The 25010-nt window shown below is 41.0% G+C and overlaps 2 protein-coding genes across 2 annotated transcripts; both read left to right on the top strand.

The window, feature by feature from the left end:
• Positions 1–7721: 7721 nt before the first annotated feature.
• Positions 7722–14845, top strand: plin3 (perilipin 3; the record flags this gene model as incomplete). Its single annotated transcript, XM_083888004.1, has 7 exons — positions 7722–7793; positions 8662–8857; positions 9376–9458; positions 10971–11202; positions 12024–12364; positions 13106–13324; positions 14162–14845. 7 exons carry the CDS (start codon positions 7722–7724, stop codon positions 14300–14302), a joined length of 1284 nt encoding a protein of 427 aa, XP_083744130.1. The 3' UTR covers positions 14303–14845.
• A 1034-nt stretch (positions 14846–15879) lies between these two features.
• Positions 15880–24745, top strand: LOC310926582 (AN1-type zinc finger protein 5). Its single transcript, XM_083888747.1, has 6 exons — positions 15880–15993; positions 17777–17976; positions 20691–20802; positions 21265–21392; positions 21600–21707; positions 24532–24745. The coding sequence occupies exons 2-6, from the start codon at positions 17817–17819 to the stop codon at positions 24678–24680; spliced, it is 657 nt and encodes a 218-aa protein (XP_083744873.1). The 5' UTR covers positions 15880–15993; positions 17777–17816; the 3' UTR covers positions 24681–24745.
• Positions 24746–25010: the final 265 nt, after the last annotated feature.

The raw sequence follows: 25010 nt of genomic DNA on the forward strand, positions 1-25010 counted from the left end.
TTGTTGTGCTTCTGGCTACAGTGAGCAATGGCGTCCGAGAAAGAAAGAGAGCGAAAGACTGTTGTTGTTGAAACAGTGGCCGTTTCTCACTTTTCTGTGTCACGGAACGCAGTTTTAAGATAATTTGAGGCGAGAAATTGGCCATTTAGGGTCTAAACATGTGCTGTGTGTGTTAAGATATGACGTATTTATAGTTCGGCAGCGGCGTTATCGGCGGGGATCAGCTCCGCCTCTGTCAGGACGCCCGGAGCGCACTGAGAGCCGGCACAGAGCAGCTTCGCTCAGCCTGTCCTGAGGACCAATCGCAGCTCTTGCCGTCTCCGTAGTCCTTTGACGGAGTGACGGACACACAAAATATTCCGTGCACCCGGAGACGACGCAGAGGCTCTTCGACAGTCTCTGCGTCGACGCAGAGTCTCTACGTAGCCTACGCAGAGCACTTTACGCAGAAGTATAAATTGGGCTTTAGGCAGGTATGGGGTGATGGGCAAATGTAGCTCTGAGACAGAGAAATTGAATTTACAAAACAAGATGGAGTATGAGTCGCCCCCTAGTGGCTATTCAATATACTCATATTTCCTGGTTGGCTTCAAAAGGAAACCATAAGTAAAAAAAATTGTATACAATCTATGGTCAAAACCCACCCCCTGTTTTTTTTCCCAAGTGTTACAACCCAAACTGTTGCTAGAGTACAACTTGGATTTCTAAAAAGCTACACGTTATTGGATGAATGTTTGACAGCAACATGAGAGTTATTCTGCTCCCTTTGTCTGCAGCCTGGCGCAAAATACAAAGGGACACATAATGAAAACTGCACACTGTCTTCAATAATGAAAAAATCCTCTGCAAACGAGAGAAAGGGAGTGTTAATAGAGTTTCTAGTGATGGCAACACACAGTATTAGTATTCACTGTATTGGTTTTTATGGTGATGAAGTATTACGTGACTTTCATATCAAAAAGGGCAGTTGAGCGGGCATCACATCCCAGACCACGAGCTACATACATTAACGCCATGTAACGCTATTGTGACAGCGCGTTCTCATTTATCAGTCATGACCCATTTTTTTTACCGGGGACTTTGAAATATTTAAATATTAATATTTAATACAACAAAGGCTGCTGTGGAGCTGTTGTGCATGCATCTGCAGTGAGGAGATCTTAAGGATGCAAATGTGAATGAGTGTGGCTCCAGTGTGGGTGAGGCTACACAGTTAAAGTAGACTTAATGGGTAAAGACTGCCCTCTCAGGGTTTACTACATCAATTGCATCTGACATGATGCTCAACTCAGCTGGCTGCATGAGCATTAGGGAAATGGCCATACTGTGTGTTCAAGACTGAATGTGATTCAGTTGTATTCTATACACACAATTAATAAATGGGTTGCAACACATTATTGTGCTTTTAGGAGCATTTATAGGGACACTTAAAGAGTTTTATTATTGAGGTAAATGAAGGGTCCAGACAGACATTTGGCTTGCTTTTCCATAATTGCCACACGATGCTGGAATGTATTTCTCCTTGTTCCATCCATCCATCCATCCATCCATTTTCTACCTCTTTATCCTCCACATGAGGGTCATGGGGTTGCTGGTTCCAATCCCAGCTGACATAGGGCGAAAGCGGCCTCATTTATAAAACTTGCGTACGCTACTTTCTACGCAAAGTGTGGAATTTATAACAAACAATCATGACTGTATAAGGCGCGGTCCTACACCAACTGCAACTCTGAAGGCAGAAGAACGGTTCAGAATTATACCACTGAGTCAATTATATTAAATTATTACTGTTCACAACAAGAATTTGTTCGCACATGGATGAGACATATTTTTTTTAGACAAATAAACAAATCCCCACTCACAAATTCCCTCTCGGAAAGTACACCGACATACTGTACGCACCCCCCAAATAAATGAATAAAAATGAATAAAAGACATAAAACTTTAAATAAATGCTGTAATTATTAAATACTTTTGTGGGATGAGACGCATTCTCTGGAATAGTAAGGTAAACAGGAGGACAGATTATGTCTGCGAGGATTAAGATTCATGTGTTTGAAGCTATTTGTGTGTGTGTGTGTGTGTATGACTCTTCCATGCATTCACAGCATCTGCCACATTCTGTCACACAGACGCCTTTTTTTTTGCCGTGATTGATGACGACACTGTGTGAAAAACTTTTTTGCGCGTCGATTTCTGATTGTGTGAATGTGAACTTCCCTCTTCTTCGCTCTTCTCTCAGCGTTTGCCCTGACTTTGAGATCAATGAATATTAATCTGGTGCGTTTTTCCGACTATTTATGGTCAGGTATGGGGCGTTACCTAGAGCTTGCAAAAACCTGAGCTGAATTGCGAGTTGTATGTGATTTATAAGGGAAACTGGCATGTGGACGTGTCTGCATATGGTTTTATAAATCAGAATATTTATGTGTGTCCGCCAACTTTTCAGGTGTACCTACACACGCTATTATAAATGAGAAAATCCACACACACACAAGGAGAAAATGCAAACGTCATGCAGAAAGGGCTTTGTTCTTTTTGCTGCAAGGCAACAGTGCTAACTATTCCACCCCGTGGCCCGCTGTCTTTGTTGTTTTCTGGAAAAGGTCACTCTTGCCACCTCTCCCACAACATGTAGGAAAGTTTTGATGCTATTTATATTAAACTGGGATGGATATTCTGTTTATTTATATATTCTAAGTCTTATATGCATAAAAAATGCACCATCATCTTAAAGACATCATCAGTTTTCATCTTTAAAGTGCTAATGTGACAGGTCTTCTGCTTGACCTCTCTGTGCATCCATGTGCATCACAACAAAGTCAGTGGGCGAGGCTAACACTGATCTGGTCTGATCCATTGCTTCGGTCTGAAGTAGCATGCCTGGAGAGAGACGATGGAGGACCTTCATGAAATGTCTTACCTAGGAATTTATTGAAAGTTCATGAAAGGTCCTCCATCAGCATTAGCCCCGCCCACTGACTTTGATGAGTGAGTTTGACAGATAAATTAAATTGATGATGCACTGCAACAAAGGACCATGAAATAAGTTATTAAATTGTGAAATAATTACTGTATAATGTTTTTTCTTTTCTTTTTTTAACATAAAATGAATTGGTATATTAATGAAATAATGACGCATTTAACAACACATGTATGTATTTAATTCCAATTTTAATTAATTATTATTATTAATAATAATAATAATAATAATAATAATAATAATAATAGTAATAATAATAGTAATAATAATAGTAATAATAATAATAATAATAATGCATTATGACACATTTAAGTCATTATTTAATGGTGTATTTATTTATTTAATTTTGGCACTTTCAGTCCTCCACAGCAGAGGTCGTGGACATGGATGTATACATCCATGGTCGTGGACCATGTTTTTATAATAATATCATATTAAATGGTAGGCCGCATATGATTTATTAGTGGGCCGCATATAATTTATTAGTGGGTCGCCAGTTTGACCTCTCTGGCGTAAGCATTGTGTCAAAGTTTATGTATTAGTGTGTTGAGGTAACATACATGCATTTGAATTCCAGGTTAAAGTTGACTGCGACTGTGATGCCTTGTGATTTAATTGGTTGAGAACACAGTACCACACACACACACACACACGTACACGCACACACGAACACACACACGTACCCCGCCCTCAGTGCAGCAGCAGTTCGTCGCTGTGGTTGAAAGGAAACTTGGTCGGAAGTGTGTGCGGTTCGCCGGCCAGTGTTCCACTGCAGTTCAAACCAGGACAGGAGGCTGAGGTCAGTGTCTTATTTAACTGCTAACTTTGCTGTGCTTTACACTCCTTCATTTTCGTAGAGTTAGCCGAGCTAGCTCAGTTAACCGCTCCTAAACTAGCCCACTCACTTCCTTTAACTTACTTCTGTCACGAAGGAGAGGGTTTAACGTCTGAACTGAACTCATGACACAGTGTGACGCACCGATAAAAACAACAAAAAACACGAGTCTTTTGTTGAGGAAACGTTGATGTAGTATAGTATAGTTTGGTTCCTGTTTTTTTTTTTTTTTAAAGTTACTCAGCCATTAACTGGAAAACACACTGGACAACTGTGTGTGTTTTTGTTTGTGTGTATTCTTGTATTGATCACTTTGTGAGGACATTTTGGCTGGTCCTCACGTTCTGTCATTTGGTTGAAGGTGAAGTCACCTTTTACAATATTACTTGAGGAAAAGTCTATTAAGTATATACGTTTTGCTAGTAAAGGTTTTAATAAGGTGAGGAGTTTGAATTGAGCGAGTTGTCTTTCAGTTGGAGGTTGTGGGTTTGATTCCTGGCTTGGCTAATGTGTCCTTGGGCAAGACACTTCACCCCACAATGCTCCTGACTGCTGTGTATGAAAGATGTTTGGTAGAAAATGTGCTGCACATGAATATGTGTATGAATGGGCTAATGACAACTGCTATATAAATACAGACCATTACCAACTCTTATGATTTTATTTGGAAGTAACAAAGATAGTTATAGGAAAATGTATTGTAGTAAAAGTACACAATTTATTTAGATAATATAGTGGAGTAAAAGTTGCTAGAAATATAAATAATTAAAGTAAAGTACAGATATGTGAATTTTGTACTGAGGTGTCACACCTCACCCTCCCCTGAGTCAGAAAACATCCGATGTCCCCTGATCCCACCCCTATTGTCAGGCCATGTCGCCAGATCAGTGATAACTGTCACAATATAAACATTTTTAAAACTGTATTTAGTCTACAACAGCTTTAATTAGCCACATGTTTGTGTTGGAGATTCCATTTTTTCTTCCCATACATTTTAAATCTAACACAAGATCCCTTGGAGACTCCTGACCTGACATCATTGACAATGTGTCCTCTCCCAGTCTCTGGTTCATTTACTCTTCACCCTGTTCATCATGACAGGAGTGTCTCAACAGTTTGACATCCCCGCTTGTCCAATAATATCAAAGGGCACTTCATATTTCACTTTCCAAAGGGAGCAAAGTTGCTTTCTCTCTCCTGCTGATGCTGGAGGATCTGACTCAACAGTGCGGGGATGTGACAAATAATGCTGACTTATTGTGAAACAGGAAAAGTTCAGATCAGTCTGTACAATGAGAGCTTCGCTGGTATCACTTGTCGGTGTGATGATGATTTCTGAGAGTCGTGGTTGTGTTGTAACAGCTTTTCTCATAATATGGAGTCAGGACTGTCTGAAAATAATCTTGCGTTCATCTCACACGAGATACCAGGGAGCAGAGTGTAAGACACAGGGGTGGGAAAAGAAGCCAGTAAAGATCTTATCTGAAAATAAATTGCACAAGAAAGCTGTTGCAACAAAATACAAGGTGTAATCACACTGAGTGCCAACAAATCATCTTGGACCAGATAAAAACGCAGAGACAACATTAGAGAGTATTTTATTCACACCCACATCAAAAAGAATGCATTACATTTTTAATTAAGGAATCATTTTAATGAATTTTTTAAATTCAGGAAATGATCCGTTTACCCTGATGCACTTTGATAGTGATACTTGACAGATACATTATTAAAAAAAAAAAAAAAAAAGTATCTTGAAATAACTTGACATTTTCTATAATAATAGTTAGCATCGCCCTGAACAAGGATCCATTGAAAATATTTGCAAACCTCTTCAGGAATAATTTTAATGCATTTTTGAAATTGAGGAAATTATCCATTTGCCCTGATGCACTTTGACAGTGAGGTGACTTTATTCAAAAAAACAAACAAAAATGATCTTGAAATTATCTATAATAATAGTCAGCATCACCCTGAACAAGGATCAATTGAACATAATATGTTGCAAACCCCTTAAAATAGAATATGCTGGGTCAAGTGACTTTTATAGGGGTGGGTGGGAATATCAGTACAGTGAAATATTGCTACACTTTGAATGGCGAAATTCTCGCTTTGAGACTATTTTTAAGCCAAGATTAGCATTAAAAAAGAATCAATTGACGTTTCAGTCCACTAGATGGTGCCAGGTACTTATTCTCACTAGAGCTGTTGTGCTGTGTGAGTAAATCGCAATATATGATTTTGCGAATAATCTGTATTTTTGCCATATCAGCGATAATATCGTATCATGACTTCAGTATCGTGATGATATCATATTGCAGTGTCTCTGGCGATTCCCACCCCTTTAGATTTAGGATAGAAATATGTTCAGTTGATTTTGATAATGTTCCTGGTAAGTGTAAGATAATTAAACGTTTTTGCTCCTGTGCAAAGGTTGAAGAAGAAGGGAATGTTTACTAGTTTATCATCAAGTCCTGATATCATGGTCATCAAGGTCATGTGGATAGGAACTTAGGGTGTAAAGCAGCTCTATTCTTTGGATAGTTATACAAGATTTTCTATTCAGTTTGCATGTGCAGGCCTTAATTGACTTTTTAAATGATTTTATCTGTCCATTTTACACACTTACATTTTTGTCATCTCACAAAAAGCAACCACAATACAATTGTATTTCTGTTCAGTGTTGACTTTAACGATCTTTAACGATGATGGCATATGAATAATATAAGTTTTCACTGTTCCATCAATACATTATATCTTATAATAGACTTGAATAAACTAGTTTTTAACCAGTTATAATAGTTTTATCACAGTTATTTCATAGGGAGGAAAGGAACCTTTATAAATGTGAAAGAATAATGAAGTATCTTTGATTATTTGATACATCAACCCACACCCAACTAATACAATATACTTTTAACCAAGGTCCAAACGGGAGGAGGTGGCGATGTGGAGAAGGTCGTAGGGATATGGAGGGGCGAGGTTGTGGATGGCCTTGAAAGCATGCAGGAGAATTTTTTTTTTACAATTCATGATTATCCTGATAATGGGAATTCACCAAGATCCCTTATGTTTTGTGCGTGATGTTGGCTTCTCTGTTGTCAGGTAGACATGTGGCTTAATCTACGTGAGCAGTCTGTGCAGGCAGCAGGATACAGCTGCTGTGATGCAGTTCTCATCCCACTGCTGTGTGTGCTCACATAGTTCACGTCCCTTTTTTTTTGACTCATCTGCCCGAGTCATCAAATCGAGCATGTCAAATTCTTGTTAACAGTGTTGCAGTGGAGACGGGTGGATTGAGAGTCCACCTATGTCTCTCTGCACCATCTGGTAGAACTCAAAACAGCTGCCGTCCACATGCTGGCAGCATCAGGAGGAGGAGAAGATGCTCCTCAGGGAGGTCCCTCCTATCGGCTCCTGTGCTTCTTCACTTTCCTCACTTGTATCTTTTTAATTACCCCCATCATCAATTAATCTTCCCGTTAATTACCAGATTTTCAATAATATTGGAATTTGGTAATCTAAATATTACATTTGCCATTTTAAAGAATACAAAACATATGTGTGAAGAAATGAAAATCAAAAAAGCCCCTGAATGTTTTCATTGTGAAATTGTAATATAAAACACAATCAGTTGAATGTATGCTCGGTTGCACCACCATATTCTTTCAGCACAGTTTCTTGCCTGTTGCATCATAGTGTTGTTGAATGAATTTAACATGGCTGCATTGGCTTTTCTGCTTGTTATGCTGTCTGACCACAGAGCGATTCCAAAATCAAGGAGACTCCACTGTTACTTCTAAGTATATCACTACATGTAATGTGTGTCATGCACTGAGAGGTGATTCTGACTTTCTGACACTCTGCCTTCCATCATGTCAGAGATTGAATCCAGCAGAAACAATGGCAGACAGCGAGAAGACAAACGAGAGTGGAGCTGCAGCGGCACAAGCAGCTAATGAAGAGGACCAGCAGGTGAGGAGCACTGTGATGCACAGTGACATATGTGACAAGACTGAGGCCGATTATAAACTCATTTGACATTGTGTGTCTTCATTTTGATAAGCTAATCAGTCATTATCGCAACAGAATACTCAAAGCAGTCCTGATGATAGTGATTACATTTCACTTTCGATCTGAATGTTTTACAGTCCCAACCCTGTGTTTTGCTATGGTAATAAAAGAGAAGCCGTTAAACAGATTACCAAAAGTGTGTGGATATCTTAGATATATTCAGATATGAAAATGGTTTTGAGCTCAAGTTATTTGGTTTTATTTTGCAGTTGAAGATTGCCCGTTTAGTGCACATCTGTTTTAAGTTTTGAAAATCAAAGTCATTAAACTGGTTTAGTTGTTTAATTCAAGTCCAGTGTCACCACACTTGCGGTGCTTCACTTTGAATAGACACATATGGTTTTACTGCCCTCTATGGTTAAAAAAGTGACACGGGTTTGGCGTAAAAAAACACAACTTGTTACAGTGTTACAAGTGTTACATGTGTTAATAGTCAAGCACCAGCTACTTCAAGGTGGTAGTCAACAGCATGGTGAAAGACTGAGTTTATGCTCTGTTAGCTTAAATAGTTGAATTTGAATTTGAAAGTTGAAGTACATAGATGAGAGGGAGACTTGGAGTGTGGCTCAAAATGCTATCAACGAGCAACCAGCTAAACCGGAAACAGCTTAATACTACCATGCTGAAAGAGGGCATATCACCACATAACCTCGTGGAGGTGAATACACTTAATTGCACAAATAGATCCCTGACTTGTGCTTTATTTACTAGTACAAGTGAACATTTACTAACTGAACTTTTTCATTCATGTGTGCCTTTTTCTCTCAAGAATGTTGTTTCCAGAGTGACCCACCTGCCACTGGTCAGCTCCGCTTGTGAGGCAGTGTCCAGCGCCTACAGCAGCACCAAAGACAACGTGCCCATGCTGAAGGGAGTGATGGATGCGGCAGAGAGTGGGGCCCGAACCCTTGGTGCAGCTGCTTCTACCGGGTCCAAGCCTCTGTTGGACATGATCGAACCACAGCGTAAGTTCTTCTCCCTGTGCAAGATACAGTATGACACGTGTGCATTTATATACTGTACTATATAGGAAATAATACTTAAGCCTGTAAGTATTGCTCCTCAAGATTTGTAATTTGACTGGCCATATGTCAGTTTTTGGAATTGGAAGTTCACAGACAAACATGTTGAGGCTCATTTTCCCCAAGGGCTTCCATATAAACCAAGTTATTTTTGCAAAAATATGCATTCAAATATCAAATTAAATTTAAGTGTTCCACCCCCCAATTTTTTTTGCTGTCACTGCATCGAAGCAGAATAGTCCATGTCAGCAAACTATTTTTAACACCTCAAGTTCTACTGCTACTGGGTTAGAAATATAACAGAATAAAATGTCTCAATTCTTCTAAGAGCCGATTGTGTTGCAGAAACCTTTAAATTGTTGTAAAAATGTATTCAGGTGTCACTCCTCTCTGACACATTAGGATTCTTTACATTTTCATTGCTCAAATGTCTAAGAAAATCCAATGTGCACTTGTTTCAGTTGCCACAGTCAATGAATATGCATTGAAGGGACTAGAAAAGATGGAGGAGACGCTGCCTATCCTTCACCAACCAGCAACCCAGGTCAGAAACAGAGCTGTGCTAATGCAAGTGCTAATAATGTACAAGAATACATTTCAGTCACAATCCCTTTAATCTTGTGCTGCTTCTCTTACATCTGGATTAATTAATGACAAAGTCCTTTTTCCTTCCTTTTACTTTAACTTTCACTTCAATGTTTCAACAACCTTTAAAAACAGCTATGTTATTCACTCGGTAACATCCAGGTAACCATAGCAACATCATGTGAATAGTTGCTCCATCATAGCTATGCCTGCAAACAAACAAAAACATATACGCTTCGAACCACAATCTCTCATATCTTCTTTTGATATTGTATAAGCTCAGAAAGAAAACTGTGGACTCCTAAGCTTCGGTTGCTGCTGCACTGACGTGCGTCATCCCTGGCTGTTTTAGAATTGCTTTTAAGATTATAGCAATCATTTTTAAAGCATGCTGGAGACTTGCTCCGAACTACACAACAGAAACTTTTAAAATGTTGATCCCGCACGAGCCACCAGCACCATTTGAACCCCAAACTGTTACAAAGTCTAGGTTTTTTCAAAATCAAAATGTGTTAGTGCCTTTGCTAACACAGGGCACCTTGACTTGGGAGCAGTCTGCCTGAGGAGATAAGGCTGACAAAATCAGACTTCTTCTAAATCACCTCTTAAAACCCATTTTTATAGACTAACTTTTATGTGATGTCATCGCTGACCTCTCTTTTATTCGTTTTTACCTTTTTATTTATTTAATTATCATTTTATTTAAAATGTCTTTTATTGGTACTTACTCCTTTTTTTTTTTTTTTTTTTTTTTTTTACTATTTAATGATTTGTAATATTTGTCTTCTTGTCTATTTTAAGTGTTCTGCATTTTGTTCCTGAACCTCCTGCCTGATCTCTGCTTCTGCTTTCAACTGCCTACATGTAAAACATGTAAAACTGTGATCCATTAGCATTTAAAACTGGTACTACAATTCAAATTCAAAACGCTAGAGAACATCAGTTGCCACCTGGAATTTACGGAAACAAGGAGCAGCACTTAAACCTGGTGTTAAATTGTGTTCATCGTACACTTACATTTCCATAAATATGTGTGTCAGCAAAAGGTGGAGATTGAAAGAGAAAGTGTGGCTGCTCCGAGCAGCAGCATAGAATTGTCACATGATGAACAGGGCAACAATAACATGTAAAACCATAATATATAGAAAATGATATATCACAAATGAAATACATTTCCATTCAACTTGTTTTCTTCATATATTATGACACATGATGCTATCACTTAATACAATGCACGTTTCACTTTATTTTAAAGTGACTTTTCGTTACAAATGCACAGCCTGGGTTAGGTCAACATTTTGAGAGAAATAAAACAAACCTCACAGTAACAAATAGAAGAATTAGAATAAAGAAGAGAAAACAAGTATTATTGCTATTTTGACCAACGTGCTGTGTAAATTGGTTAATAACTATGTGCAGCACTGCAATTTCTCTCCAAGCTCGTCACACATTTAGTTCTTTTGTTTCCCAGGTGGTGTCGGACACCGTCAACATGGTGTACCAGTCAGTGACGGGTGCCAAAGATGCCGTGGTGGGGGCAGTGATGGGCGGCGTGGACCTGACCCGTGCAGCGGTCAGTGGAGGTATCAGCACAGTCATGAGCACCAGGATGGGGCAGATGGTCAGCAGTGGGATGGGCCTGGCCCTCAGCCGAACCGAGGACTGGGTCGACCACAACCTACCAATCACAGAGAGGGAGCTGGGTCAGTAACTGTCCTCCACACTGTGGAAAATATAATTAGACCATGAAAACCTAGGTGAAAAAAAACCCCATATGTTTCCTGCTGAGGTAACACACAGGTGTGTTTCTGAAGCTGAAACTAGGCTGCAGTCTGAATGAATTCATTATGGATTATGAGGACCCAGTTTTTCAAGAACTGCTAATAGTATAACTATGAACAATTCACTCAATGTTTTTGACAGTATACTTCACAGACAGTACTTCCTCCATGACACAGTCACTGGACTGAAATACACCGACAGGGTTTGTGCTACTCTGTTAAATATTGAGATTTTAGACATTTCCCTGGTAATTGTTGGAGATGAACCCACGTTTTTAGGATTGTTATGTCTTTTTAACTTACTTTGCATCTTCCTTATGTCCAGCTGTCTCGCCTGAGCTAATCTGCTTTACATTTCACAGTCAAGTAATTAAACTGGGAATGGAGGCAAGATAGAAAATACTTTGATTGCTGAGTTTCATTCTTAGGATGTACAAATATTAACATTTTGGGATTTGCAGTTCTCTGTTTTAATTCCTTTCAACCAGACGATTGCGGAGTGACACACTTACTGTATTTCACACACAAGAGATGACTCGACATAATATCTCCATTTTAACTGTTAAAACTAAAGAAATTGAGAGACCAAGAATGGCTGAAATATTGTTTTCCTTTTAAGCATTGGCAAAATGTATGTATAACAGTATTATAATACCAACAAATGCCAAGTGCTGTAAAGTATCAAGAACAAGCAACAAACAATAGCTGTGGTTGAGACTGAACATTTTTACTTTCTCCCTCAGCTGCTGTGGCTGAACCTGCCTCCACTGAGTTGACGACCACACCAGACAGCCCCAGCTACTTTGTCCGTCTGGGTAAACTTTCTGCCAAGGTACGAGAGCGAGCCCTACAGCTCTCCCTGAACCGTGCGCGGAATGCCAGGGAGGCCACCTACACTGCAATGGCTCAGATTACCAGTACTCTGGACCTGCTGGAGAGCGCCCGTACCAGCCGGGGTACGGCCAGTAACCAGCCAGGAGGGCACTCGGAGCAGCTGCTGCAGCGCTGGACAGAGTGGAAGCAGACACAGGCTGGAGCCAGACAGACTGAGCCAGAGCCAGATGTGACCAAAGATGAATCTGAGGTCAGGGAACAAGCAACTTGGATTGAACAAGTGGTTTATAATCTGGTTAATTGTGCATTTCGTAGCATTTACTGTACATTTGCAGCCTATAAAGTGTATTCTTATATGCTACTTGGAAAACCCCCATTAGATTGTAATCTAATTTCTCTGAAACGGACCCAAACATCAGTTTTTTTCTGCAGTGTAACATAAAGGCATTCCTCTGTGGCTGCCTGTACTGAATCATGTGGAATTCAAATATCGTGCTTTTGCAGTAGTGGTCCCAAAATAGTGGAATATATTCTGATGATAGATTCGTTGGACTGAGATTTACTGCTCTGTCCGCTCCAAGAATTGGTTTAAACCGTGGCCTGATTTGACTGTGCGTGTTTTTGCCTTTTTAATTTTATGGTCTGTAATTTAATCCGGTATTTATTACCTTGTTTTAAACGTTTTGCTTGTTTTCTCCTTTAAAAAGCAGCAGTGCCGAACGTTTAGTGAATTTAGCTGTTGTTGATGTTTTTTTCTCTAGGTCTGTTTAGTCTCTAATGAACAGGAACGATGTAACATGTGTTCGCTGCGTCCTTCATCTGAACACAGGCTCTGTTCTTACACTGATCTAAACACTGATATACAGAGAAACACTGAGAGAGGGTCGTGTGAAACTGATGGGCTGTATTGTATGAATTGATTTCACAATGTGTATATTTAAAAGTTACATCATACAGTTTAAGGTGTTAATGTACTGTTTTCTGTCCATAGCACCTGGAATGGCGGGCCCTGTCAATGGTGCGTGGTCTGAGCGACCAGCTGCGGTCAGCGTCCTCCAGTGTGGTTTCCAGTGCTCAGGGTTTGCCAGCTGCAGTCCAGGACCAGCTGACCCACGCTAGGCAATCGGCTGAAGAGCTGTACTCCTCTCTGGGGAGCACCAGCAATCTCACACCCCTCCTTCTGGAGCGGAGCCGTCACCAACTGACCCAAGTACTCATTGCGCTTCACTTCTTTGTTTTTGTTGCGTCAGCTTTGCTAAGAATAGCCTTTATATTTTAATTGGTCCTTAAATAATAACCTTAGAGATTTACTGAGCAGGAATTAAGCAGGAAACTCCTGCAGTACCTAAACATCTATTCTCGGTGCTATCCGCCCATTCACGTGGTTTCATGAATCTAGGACAGTGTAACATACTTTCCATTTGAAGCATGTTTTTGCTTACACTTGTCATAACCATGTTAAAACTGATTGTACCGCACAATGGCCAGAGAAAAACATCACCATCCATGTGTACATTAAACCCTCATAAGCCTTGTTTTCTCTTTGTTACTGTCTTTGCCTCAAGGACGGGGTTTTCACTGAATAATTATGATTTACAGCACAAAGGAAATGCGTTATTCTGAATCAGTCAGGCTGCATCCTTAGGTCATATGTTCCATATTCCATGTCTGCAGGTAGTCATGTCCTATCAGGAGTTTGTCCACATTTTTATGTCTTTGTATGTATTTTTGGTGAGTATTTGCCTCTCAAGTGTCCATAGCTTCCGTCTTCTTCACTGTCTCGGTCACAAAATGTCAAAGGCCAAGAACATTTACATCACAAGGGCAACAGCAGACCTCTGCGGACATGCGGTCTTATGGACGTCTTGCTACTGCTTGTGTCTTCATGACAGTGACACAATGGAAAGTTGTCTGTTGCCTCTAATAACATGCGCACATCTAAACTCAATATGTCCCACAATCAAACTGCTTATTGTATTGATCAGATTATATTTGTTCTCTTTATTTGTATATTAAGGGCTGGTTTGTATTTGTGCTTTGTTCCCAGGTTCAACGTTCTCTAGATGGCGTCATGGAGTATCTTCTCAACAACACACCACTCAACTGGCTGGTGGGACCCTTTGCCCCTCAGCTCACTGAGAGGGAAGAGGGAGAAGTGGCGATGGAGGAGCCTGGTCCAAACAACTAGACTTTGAAAAGACTTGTGATTGTGTTTCTCCATAAGTGAATAATCAGTGTGGTGACAGAAGACCTGAGGTTCGCTGTACATGGACCATTTAAACAAAAGCTTGCTTCATTCGATCCCATAATTGGAACTTTTATGACACTACAATCATGATTTAGAATTTGATTACAGCAGAAGCCACTAATCAGGGAGGCTTTAGAGAATTAATAAATTTTCTGCACTTTAATGTTTATAATTGAATAGAAAAAAATCTATTTGAAGTCTGTATGAAAGACTTCAGAGTAATTAAAAGCATTCCTTGAGCTAAGCCATTTATTTTTTTGTCAAGGCCATTTTAGGGGCTTGTATGTTCCATCGAAAAACAGGACACGTGTATCGTCAGTGACATGTCCGAACTGTTCATTTCATTTGTTTTCAAATCTGAAGTTTTCACTAGACCGTTCCAGCATTTACTATGTGAACCATGGTGTGTTTATGAATGCAGCTAATGACCTGATATGTGTTATTTTGGTGTTTCAGCTGTATCATGATATTAAAATGAATCAGGGGTGTTTTACAGTGTTTTGGAACCCTTGGGGCCTGTATTGGGTTTGGCAGCAGGTCTAAATTTCATTTGCATAGCGGTTGTATAATTTAATGGTCGAGTATGCAACATTCAGACTTGTGTCCGTAAATTGTATAAATTTGTCACACTCAAAGGTGGGGATTGTTTGCTATGTTCACAAGATGAACCCTTTGGAAACATATCTGTCACAACCAGAATAAAGCACTTCTCTCAATTCTCACCTGTTCTCCTTGAAATCAATTCAGTCATTAAGAATACGGTGTGTTACTCCACATCACTTACTCTGTATTACTCTGCAATGGCAGTGTTTCCATCTCGACACTGGTGACATTCCAGCTTCTTTGCACTGGAAGTGATTTGTTTTATATCAAGAAAACAACAGCGACATTGTGCCAGTAAAGCGAGGCAACTGCAAACAGGTTCACAAGTAATTGAAAAACACAACGTAGTGCCCATGAAAGCTTCTACTGCTCATAAAGACGTTGTCATTCAGCAGGTTGAGGCCCCTGTCTGGCCCTTTGCGACTGTTATACACAGATGGATAATGCAGCATACAAATTATGTTATTTATTATTTTATCTGTATTATTTTTGGTATTTTCCCTTCACATACATTCTCGCCAATGTAGAAATACGGCTGTGGGCGCGGGAAGTTTAGCAGGATTTTTGATAGGGACCTGGCTGGAGACATGATGGTAAACCTCTGTACCAGAAGATCCAGAACATTTCAAAATAAGAGAACCTCACAGCTGTGGAATATAGCATATAAAGTTAGTTTTTAAGACTTTTTTCCAGATGTTTTCTGTCAACATTGGAATTTTTAGTGGCCTCAACAAGTCTGGGAGATTCTGGTTGAGAAGAAGTGCCTTTGACTACAAATATTATTAGGATAAATGAAGTCCATTGTTTCAAAGTGTTTTGGTTTAACATAGAAGCGAACAACACGTCCAAGGTTGATCTTTTGAAGGGGGGTGATAACTCGTTTGAGTCGTTGCTCGGGATGACGTCATGGTCGTTGTTTCGAATGTCGGGAGCGACGCCGTGTAGGAGGCCGCATTCTCCCGAGGACACAACTTGTCCAAAATCTGAAGTCCAGGCTCGTCGACAGCCCCCGGTACCTCGACTTTCAGGTACTGTCTTTATCTCTGACCGCTGCGGGACTCTTCATTTGAGCGTTAATGTGTTTAAAAACACAGCAAAGACGGGAAACCGACGGGCAGCGCTCTGTGTCGGTTGGGGCTGGCTCCTGATGCTAGCGGTTCGGCTAACGTTAGCACGCTAACATCAGCTTTTATTTGACCTAAAAGACAAGATTAGTTCACGGTTTGTCGCCGAGGACGCTTTGGGGTTTTTATTTTCAGTGTTTTCGTAACGGCAGAGGGACACCAAGCGGTTTAATCCCTCATTTTCCTACGTGTATGTAGTGTCAGACAAACAAAAACGTCCAGCGGGGCTGTTTGCTAATGTATTTGCTTTGAGCACTGCGAGCAGAGGACGCCAATTGTTTTCTGCTGCGGACAAACTCAGACAGACCGGGGCACAGTCAGCCGTAAACTGGATTGTAAGGAAAGTAATGCCAAGGCATCGAGGTTTTCGTGTGTTTCGTTTAAGTTTTGAGGTTGTTTTATTCAGATGTGTCCTCAGTTTTGAGGTTGTTTACTTTGTCCTGAACTAATCACCGAGCTGTACGGCGGAGGAAAGCAGCTGAGCCAGCTTTTGTTGTCACAGACTGAAACTTGTTTTTTTGTTGTTGTTTTTGTTTGTTTTTGTTTGTTTTGGGTATTTGTTTGTACAGTTATACCGTATATGACTGTCGTTTTTACTGTGTGGTTTCTGTGTACACCTCGTCTTTTCTATATGCTGAAAGTGCAAGTGATGAAATACAACAAATGTCTATATAATTCGATGTATTCTATATTAATATTTACATCTGATATTTTATGTTTTGTACAGTTCATGGTGATGTAACACAAAAGTCCCATATATGGAATTAATCTGGTCCATCCATTCATTCATCCATCGATCTGTCTCATAATTAAACCCCCTGTAGCAGTAGATACACTTGTTGTCATTCATGCCATATATTGATGAATTAGTAAAGTTCCTTATAAAGACTTATTCATTATTTGATTTAGTTTTGGTTGATGTAAAAATTAAAATATAGAGTCCCTTTGGCAGTTATGACTCCGACTACTGGGGAGGTTGTACACAAAAGAGATATTTCGTTTAATGTGACAGCAAAGCAAAGACACCAGAAAAGTCCAACATTTAAAACGTTAACATTTGAAACATTAATCCTTTATCTAAATGCCAATAATTAACGCGTCAATTATGACGCAATTTAATTGTTGTGGTGCTAATTACTGCTATAATTATAAAAAGCAGTTGGAAAGCAAAAAACATTTGCCAAGGCCACTCTATGTACAACAATGTTGGTACACTTCCCTTTCTCACTAGGTTCACAATTCAATTAAAAAACAATCTGTATCCATGTCCAGATCACCAGCTAAATCTATCAATTTCGTCCCTGGGCCATATCCTTCATCCCCAGAAATATATATTTTCGTGTAAATCCATCATTTACTTTTTGAATTATGCTGCTCCCAGTCACAAAAACAAACAAGCAAAAAAAGAAAACAATCAGAGAGCACAAACCTCAACCAAGGCTGCTCATGTTTCAGATCACCACCAAAATATAATAAATTCCTCCTGGGTCTATAACCTACATCCCCAGAAAACTTCATCTGTTCAAATCTGTTGTTTACTTTTTCACGTATGCTCCATAACCACCTCAGCAGAGACACTTGGTTTAATGTTACAGCTTAAGTTCCTCTAGCTATATGAGTAAAAACAAATGTCATCAAACAGGAATTGTTAATCATTTTTGACTAACTTTTGCAACCCCATTTTCAGGAAAATCCTCTCCCATCCCCCTTACCCCCTCTGTCGGAGCATGGCTCAGGAGACCAATCAGACGCAGGTGCCAATGCTTTGCACTATGGGATGCGGTTTCTATGGTAACCCCCGCACCAACGGCATGTGCTCAGTCTGCTACAAGGAGCACCTGCAGAGACAACAGGGAGGTGGGCGATCCAGCCCCCCAGGAGAGAAAGGTAGGAAGATGGAAGAGAGGTGGCCTATAAAGAGCAGGAGGGAAGCTGGATATGGTTCTCAAACTTGAAAGGAGGGCTTCACACTAGACCTCTGTAAATGTGGGGCTGTTTAAGTTGGCTGAACGTGGTTGGAGAAAAGGGATATTTATCCTGAGTTTTCCCTAAAAATATTTTTAACAGCAGTTTTGTTGTGTCATTGTCCATGAGGGTTGCCACAACTCTCAGGAGCTCCACCTACAGTTTCAGAGTACATATTTTTACATCACCACTAGGGATGGGACTTTTTTGTCGACTAATCGATCGACAATCGACACGTGCGCACCTCGACAAAAAAATTACGAGTAAAAAAAGTCGAAGTGTCACAAACACGTAGGTTGAGGAAGCTGTGCACGAAAACGTGATCCTGCAGGGAGCCTGCTGTCTCTGCGCATGATGTTGCGCGCGTCACCGGCTCGTTCTCTCGAGTGGCTGTGCGCATCCAAGCGTGTGTGTGTGTGTGCGTGCAGTGCGAACGAGGATGCGCTTAAGTTTAGGACGGGAGTGGGGGGCATAACACAAGCGCTACACAAATGAAGACGGCATCTCACCCATTCAGGATCACTGTACTTCACTCTGGTGGACACCTAACGAGCGCAGGTTCAACAACCTGAGCCGTCTGGCGAGTGGCGACACCCGCGTTCCAGTGGAGAGTCCGCTTTTTTTTCCCTTTTTTGCCCCTCATTTTTATTATCGCTGTTCTGATGGTCAATACAACAACCATGTTTTTGAGCCTAAAATGAAGTAGTACACTGTAGAATAGTTTACAGCAGCAACGCGGGGGTTGCTGCTGCTGCTGTAAAAAAAAAAAGTAGACAAAAAATTGGACACGTGGACTGGGGACCTCGACAATCGACTCTAAAAATGTGTGAAATTCCCAACCCTAGTCACCACCGTAAACATCCATCCAATACTTGTCTACTGCTTTCTCTCTGCTGTCATAAAAACTCGCCACCGACGCTCCCCTCCATTCTCCTTTCATGGCCATGTGCATTTGTTTTCAACAGAGCCGGCAAAGCAATGTCCACGCTGGTCTGATGTTTACTCGCGCGTGGCCCCTCGTTCTGTCAGACGGTCATTTGCTATTCCTTGCTTCGTCCGACAGTGGTTTTATCTTCTTCTTTTTCTCTGGCACTGCCACGATGAATGTCTTAAATAACGCTGGCACTGTCTTGATCTTAAAGCCTGTACCTGGCTAGGGGATGTGTGTGTGTGTGTAGTGCCATGGAGCAATTTGTGTTTCTGGCAAGACCAGGGTCTTCGTGAGACCTCCTGATTCTGAGGCAGCCCTGATCTTGCAAAGCTGGTTTTCCACTAACAGACCGTAGGGGTGGTGGAGACAGCCCCGCAACAAGCCGTCCAAAGCTGTTAAATTAGGGTAAAAAGCCTACATAGTTCTGCTTTAAGTGCTCATTTGTGCAAGTTATGAGCGCCAATCACAAGTGGCACATTTATATTGATGGTGTGACATTTCAGCAGCAGCGGTGAATGAATTTAGGGGAAAACATGCTGTGCATTTCCATTCAACCGTTTAGCTGGACTGATGTCCATTGTCCCGGCATACAGGCACTAGTGGGGAAATTGATTTATTGATTAAAGTGTGTCTACCTCTATTACGCTACATGGCAATCCACCCCCTTTTAGCTTTTTGGTATTAAGGCTGTTTCCGGTTTAGCTGACAGTTAATTGTTTATAATGTTAAGTGCCATTCTGACTCTTCCTACCATTTATGAACTGGCAGACAGAGCATAATACAAGTCTCCTCCCCCAGCACATGCCCCAGACTGGATTTCACCATGTCTTTGTTGTCTTATTCTTCTTCCTAATACCTTTTGTTGCTTCCTCTGTTATTTTTGGGTTTAATCCCTCTGTGACTTCTCATTACCGTAACTCCTAGACCGTTTGTGATATGTAGAAAATTCATAAACTATACCCTGCTATTCGTCCTGTGTCAGCTGAGCTTGGCACAGCACCCCTCGCGACCCTCACGTCGAGGATAAAGCGGTAGACGATGGATGGATAGATATCGGAAAGAAGAGAAATAGAGCTTTGCACCCATATACTTGTCATTACGGTAGCCCCTCAGGACTTCCGCGAAACAACCGTCCAATCACAGACGAGATTCACCAATGCGTTCTCAGTACCGTGAATCACTGCCAGATATCACAAGTGAAAGTTATCTTGGAAAAAGGGGCAAAGGCACTCACTCGTTGAACATTTTTTGACAATTGTACAGCCATAAAATCAAAATAAATCCAGGCGGCCTGATTATCATGATGGTCAAGAGGGTTAAACTAAGGAGTGTGAGCTGTGCGGCATGCGCAGAGTCCCCAGGCCAGCTTGAGTCTGACAGAACCCATACATGTAGTCATAACTCTCCTAGCATCATCATAATCGCGTTGTCTGGGTGTTAGTCTGACATTGCGGGAATTCGATTTAGTACCATTTCAGTCAGATTAACATATAACCATTTATTTTAAAGGTTGGGTTTTAGTCAGACTGCCACAATATGCTTTTTCTCATGTCATATAAGCATACAGATTCTTATTTGTTGTTAACTCCGATTGTCGTCGATAATCGGGCCATATGTGGAAATAATAAGGCACGTTTGGTCCCATCTGTGATTGATTGATTGCCCGAGGCGTTCGTTGAATCAGACCGTTTCTTTCTCCACACAGCTGCGACGTCACCAGCAGGATCACCGGGATCAGCTGGTGTGACTGTGGACAGCACAATCTCGGAGCCCAGTACAGAGGTGGCGGGGACCCCACCAGAGGAACAAACTACCAGGTATGTCGTGCACTGTCAAATTATATGCATTGTTTCCATTTCAGAGAACAACATTCTGGGATTATATTAGTCTTTTCACCATGTTATGTTGTTTGGTCAGAGCGATTTGCCAATTCATCCAAAATGTTGCAGGAAAAAAAAAAAGAATTCACTCATGTCTCTGCTACACTTGCAAGAATAATTCTACTTTACAGTATCCGTTGGCTCCATTTGATTTGCAGTGTTCTTTGTAGTCATTTATCAAGTCACCAAACAAAAATCACATTTTATACTAGGATGTTGTTATTTGAAAATATCGCTAACATTTTAATTTAAAGAAGACATTAATTGCATGCATATGTGGAGATGATGAAGGCATTACAAATAAGGAGGTAGTAATACAATGCTTCAGATACCACCTGCCAGAAAAGAGGAATTACTTCATGGTCCGATGTTAATTTCTTGTTGTTGTTGCATTCTCAGTCCTAGTTCTCCCAGTCCAGTAACACAACAGATGACTGCTATGAGCATCTCCCAGGACTCGGCAGCTGTAGACTCTGATCGAGCAGAGGCTGAGGAGGGAGAAGAGGAGGGTTCTTCCAATAGCACAGGTAAATGTCACAGAACAAACTTTATTCTTGAGTCAAACTCATTTAGGGCTGTATAAATAAACAGACCTTCAAAACTGATCACGTATACATCTTAATTATCAGACACATTCATATATTCCAATTATTTAGAGTTTTCCTTTCGGGTTGCTGTTAGCTGACAGAACTGTTAATCATTTTATGTGCTTGTTTGGTCCCGTTTCTCACCAGAGCCAGTAGGGGAAGCAGCACAGGCGTCATCTGACGGAGACCAAACCCCTGATAAAAACAAGAAGAAGAACCGCTGCTTTTCTTGCCGGAAGAAAGTGGGCCTTACTGGTAAGAATGACAGGAATTTTCTGGAAGCTCACACACTCTGCTTAGCTGTAGGTACAGTTCAATGGTTTATGAATCATGAATGTTTGCTTTATGGGACTTTCCTTCTTTATCTGATACCCATAATATGTCCGTGTATCAAATTCAAAAATGTTTTAACATTCCAGGAATGCACTGTGGCACCGTGAGTCATAATTATCAGAAATTAGCCACTGGCCATTTTTTATTTTACATTACTAAAAATGCTAGACGCTCTCTGACTCTCAATGATGAATGGATGTATTTGCAAGCCTTTGGAGCTACTTCTTCAAAATGCTGTGATGCTAAAATAAAAAAAGACAAGATGGATCAGTTCCATATAATTCCCAAATATGTCATATAATAATTCAGTTTTAAACTCTGAATAGCAATGGGAATGAACAAAACATATAACACAAGAAAAAAATGCCTCAAATTCCACCCCAAAAAAACAACTATTGTTGCAGTGACATATGAACCTGCATGTGCAACAATACCAAATATTATCATCATGATAAATACAATATTAATACAAAGCACTTTCATAAGGGGAAGCAATTGCACCATCCTAATTGTAGAAGGGCTTTTGTTTTGATTTGACAGCGCTGTCATAGCTCTGACATATTTACCCAATCTGGATATAAAAAAAAGAAACAGTTCATGGCAAACACAGCTGGAAAGAGTAGGTCCTGGCTTATTGATGCATTTAGAAATGACTTCAGATATATTGCTTCATTCAAGCGCTTTCCAATATCCATTGCTGGTAACCCACATATCCAAAATCTCACTTCCATCCTTTGAATTGTAATTTAATACCTTTTTCTCCGCACCCAGCTACTTTGGTACAGAGAGCCACATACTGCAATTTAGTGATGCATTTCACAGTGTGCTGCTAGGCCTCCACTTTTTATTACCAAGCAGATTTGCCTCACAAGATGCTCCAGGGGCCTTTTTAATGTAGATTTGTGATATTTGTATTTCTGCCTAACACTGGTCACAACCCTCAACTAGGCCTGAACAGAACCTGGTAATGGCAGCACCTCCAGGGCCCACTCAAACTTGGACTCTCTTATTCACCTTTATGATTTTTCTTTTTTTGAAACATTAATATTCCTAGTGTGAAAGCTGTGCTGTAAACAAGCACACGCACTTAAACACACAAATGAGACTATTTAATATTACTAACTGTTGGAGCTAACGGGGAGTCCACAGACTTTTGTTACTTTGCCATCTATTCCATGCTTTTTATGGTGCTTTTCCACCATACATTTCCACCACGACACGACACTACTCGACTAAATACTAAAATGTGACATCGTCAGACTGCCGGCCACTGATTGGCAGAGAGTGTCGTCGCTGTTAGAGTCATGAGCACTGAGGCCAACAAACCGAACAATCCTGAATCAGTTAAAAAGACTTCTGAAGCGTGCATTAATCTCCAACATTTAACAAGGACATTTCTTAAATCTCGCCCTGCGATGGACTGGCGAACTGTCCGGGGTGTACCCCGTCTATCGCCCTACGTCAGCTGGGAGAGGCACAGCACCCCCGCGACCCTCCTGTGGAGGATAAAGTGGTAGATGATGGATTGATGGGTGGATTTCTAAAATCTAAATTTTTAACAGAGGCGTCAACAGAAAGTCGTCAATCACGAGCTGGACTCGTTCCAGGAGTATCTTAGTTCTGCAAATGTGTCGTGCAGGAAGTACTGAAATATATTTGTGACCTTATCTTTTTAACGAACTGATTCTAAGGATTCAGTTACACCGAAAACAACTGCTTTGCTCGTCACCAGTTTGAATGTTTATGTCGCGCATAAAACGTCCCTGCACTTTCGTGCAGCCATGCTATGACGACCCCGCCCGACTTTGCGGAGGTGCAATGAAGTCATGGAAAACGACATACCTGATACAAAATCATGTTGAGTCGAGTCGTGCTCGAACTGTATCGTGGAAATGAGCCATTAGATTCTTTGGGTTTGGGAGTGTTAACTCTAGATGGTGTCCATTTTTCGCAGAAAAAACAACTTTACATCAGACGCTTTCACACCTATAGTTCGATTGCTTTGGTCCAAACCAGTCAGAAAAATGTTACAATGTAGCGAACAGACGTGGGTACGGTTTGCTTTCACAAATGCGGAGCAAAAAACAAACCAAATTAGATCGCGAAGACCATCAGCACCGGAACCAGACTAAGCCCGACTTCCACCGGGCGCGCCACCTGACGCTGGGCAGAGGCGCAAAACCGCGCCGCTGACCCACCTGGTGGAAATTCAGGGGAATCCCGTATTTCAACTGCATTAAACTATACCGTTTTGTCCCATTTGGTTTGGTGTCTAAACTGTACCAAAGTAGGGCGGATAAAGCGTTCCGAGACCACCCCTTCAGGCAGGTCTCGGACCGGTTGATTTGGTGCGCACCAAAGTACCGGGATTACATTCACACCTACGCAAATGAACCGTACCAAGGGACCGAACACGTTTGTTGCACACCAAATGCTGCAGGTGTGAAAGCACCCTAAGGCAAAGTTGCACTCGCAACACCCTCTGCTGGACCACATGGTAATTACTTTAATTACTGTCTAATGTGCTTCTCGGCTGAATATTTTCAAGTCAAACAGGCTTTTATGGTTTTGAGTTTGACATTCCTCCTCAGGAATTCCAGACTAATATATAAATGTCAGTCCCAGTACTCTGTGACTCTGATGCCAGGTGTTGTCATCTGTAAACTATTCAACCTGCATCCATGTGCTAACTCTCAACATATGTAATGTTTATTAATTTGCCTTTGTTTACCACTCTTTACTGAAGGTTTTGACTGTCGCTGCGGCAACCTGTTCTGTGCCATTCACCGTTACTCTGACAAACACGACTGTCCATATGATTACCGGAGTGCAGCCGCTGCCCGCATACGCAAGGAGAACCCTATCGTTGTGGCTGAGAAAATTCAGAAGTTATGAGGACTTAAGTGTGCATAAGAGAGTCTCCGACTTTGTGGATTTTGAACAATGGCGACCTGGATGAAAACACACCTGATATCATGACTTCATTTGTTCATGGTAGTCGATGATGATGATGGGCTGGGCTGGGCGGGGCAGGGTGGGGTGGTGAGGTCGCAGCCACTGTCCTGACACTTCCCTTACCAGCCTCTCCCTCTCTCTCCACTAGTGTCTGTGGCTGAACTTGTGTGTGTGTGTGTGTTTGTATGAAAGCGCGCGTGTGTGTTTGCATTTGCTTGAGAGTCGGGGAGAGAGTTGTAGGGGCTTTGTGGACATTTGGGTTGCTGTGGG

Source organism: Microchirus variegatus (genome assembly GCF_963457635.1).
Source record: "Microchirus variegatus genome assembly, chromosome: 4".
Classification (NCBI taxonomy): domain Eukaryota; kingdom Metazoa; phylum Chordata; class Actinopteri; order Pleuronectiformes; family Soleidae; genus Microchirus; species Microchirus variegatus.

Bases quoted from the DNA above. Each gene is read 5' to 3' on its own strand.
- LOC310926582 (XM_083888747.1), top strand. From the start codon at position 17,817: ATGGCTCAGGAGACCAATCAGACGCAGGTGCCAATGCTTTGCACTATG. The intron at 20,803-21,264 runs GTATGTCGTGCA...TTGCATTCTCAG, and splicing joins CCAGAGGAACAAACTACCAG to TCCTAGTTCTCCCAGTCCAG. The intron at 21,393-21,599 runs GTAAATGTCACA...GTTTCTCACCAG, and splicing joins GGGTTCTTCCAATAGCACAG to AGCCAGTAGGGGAAGCAGCA.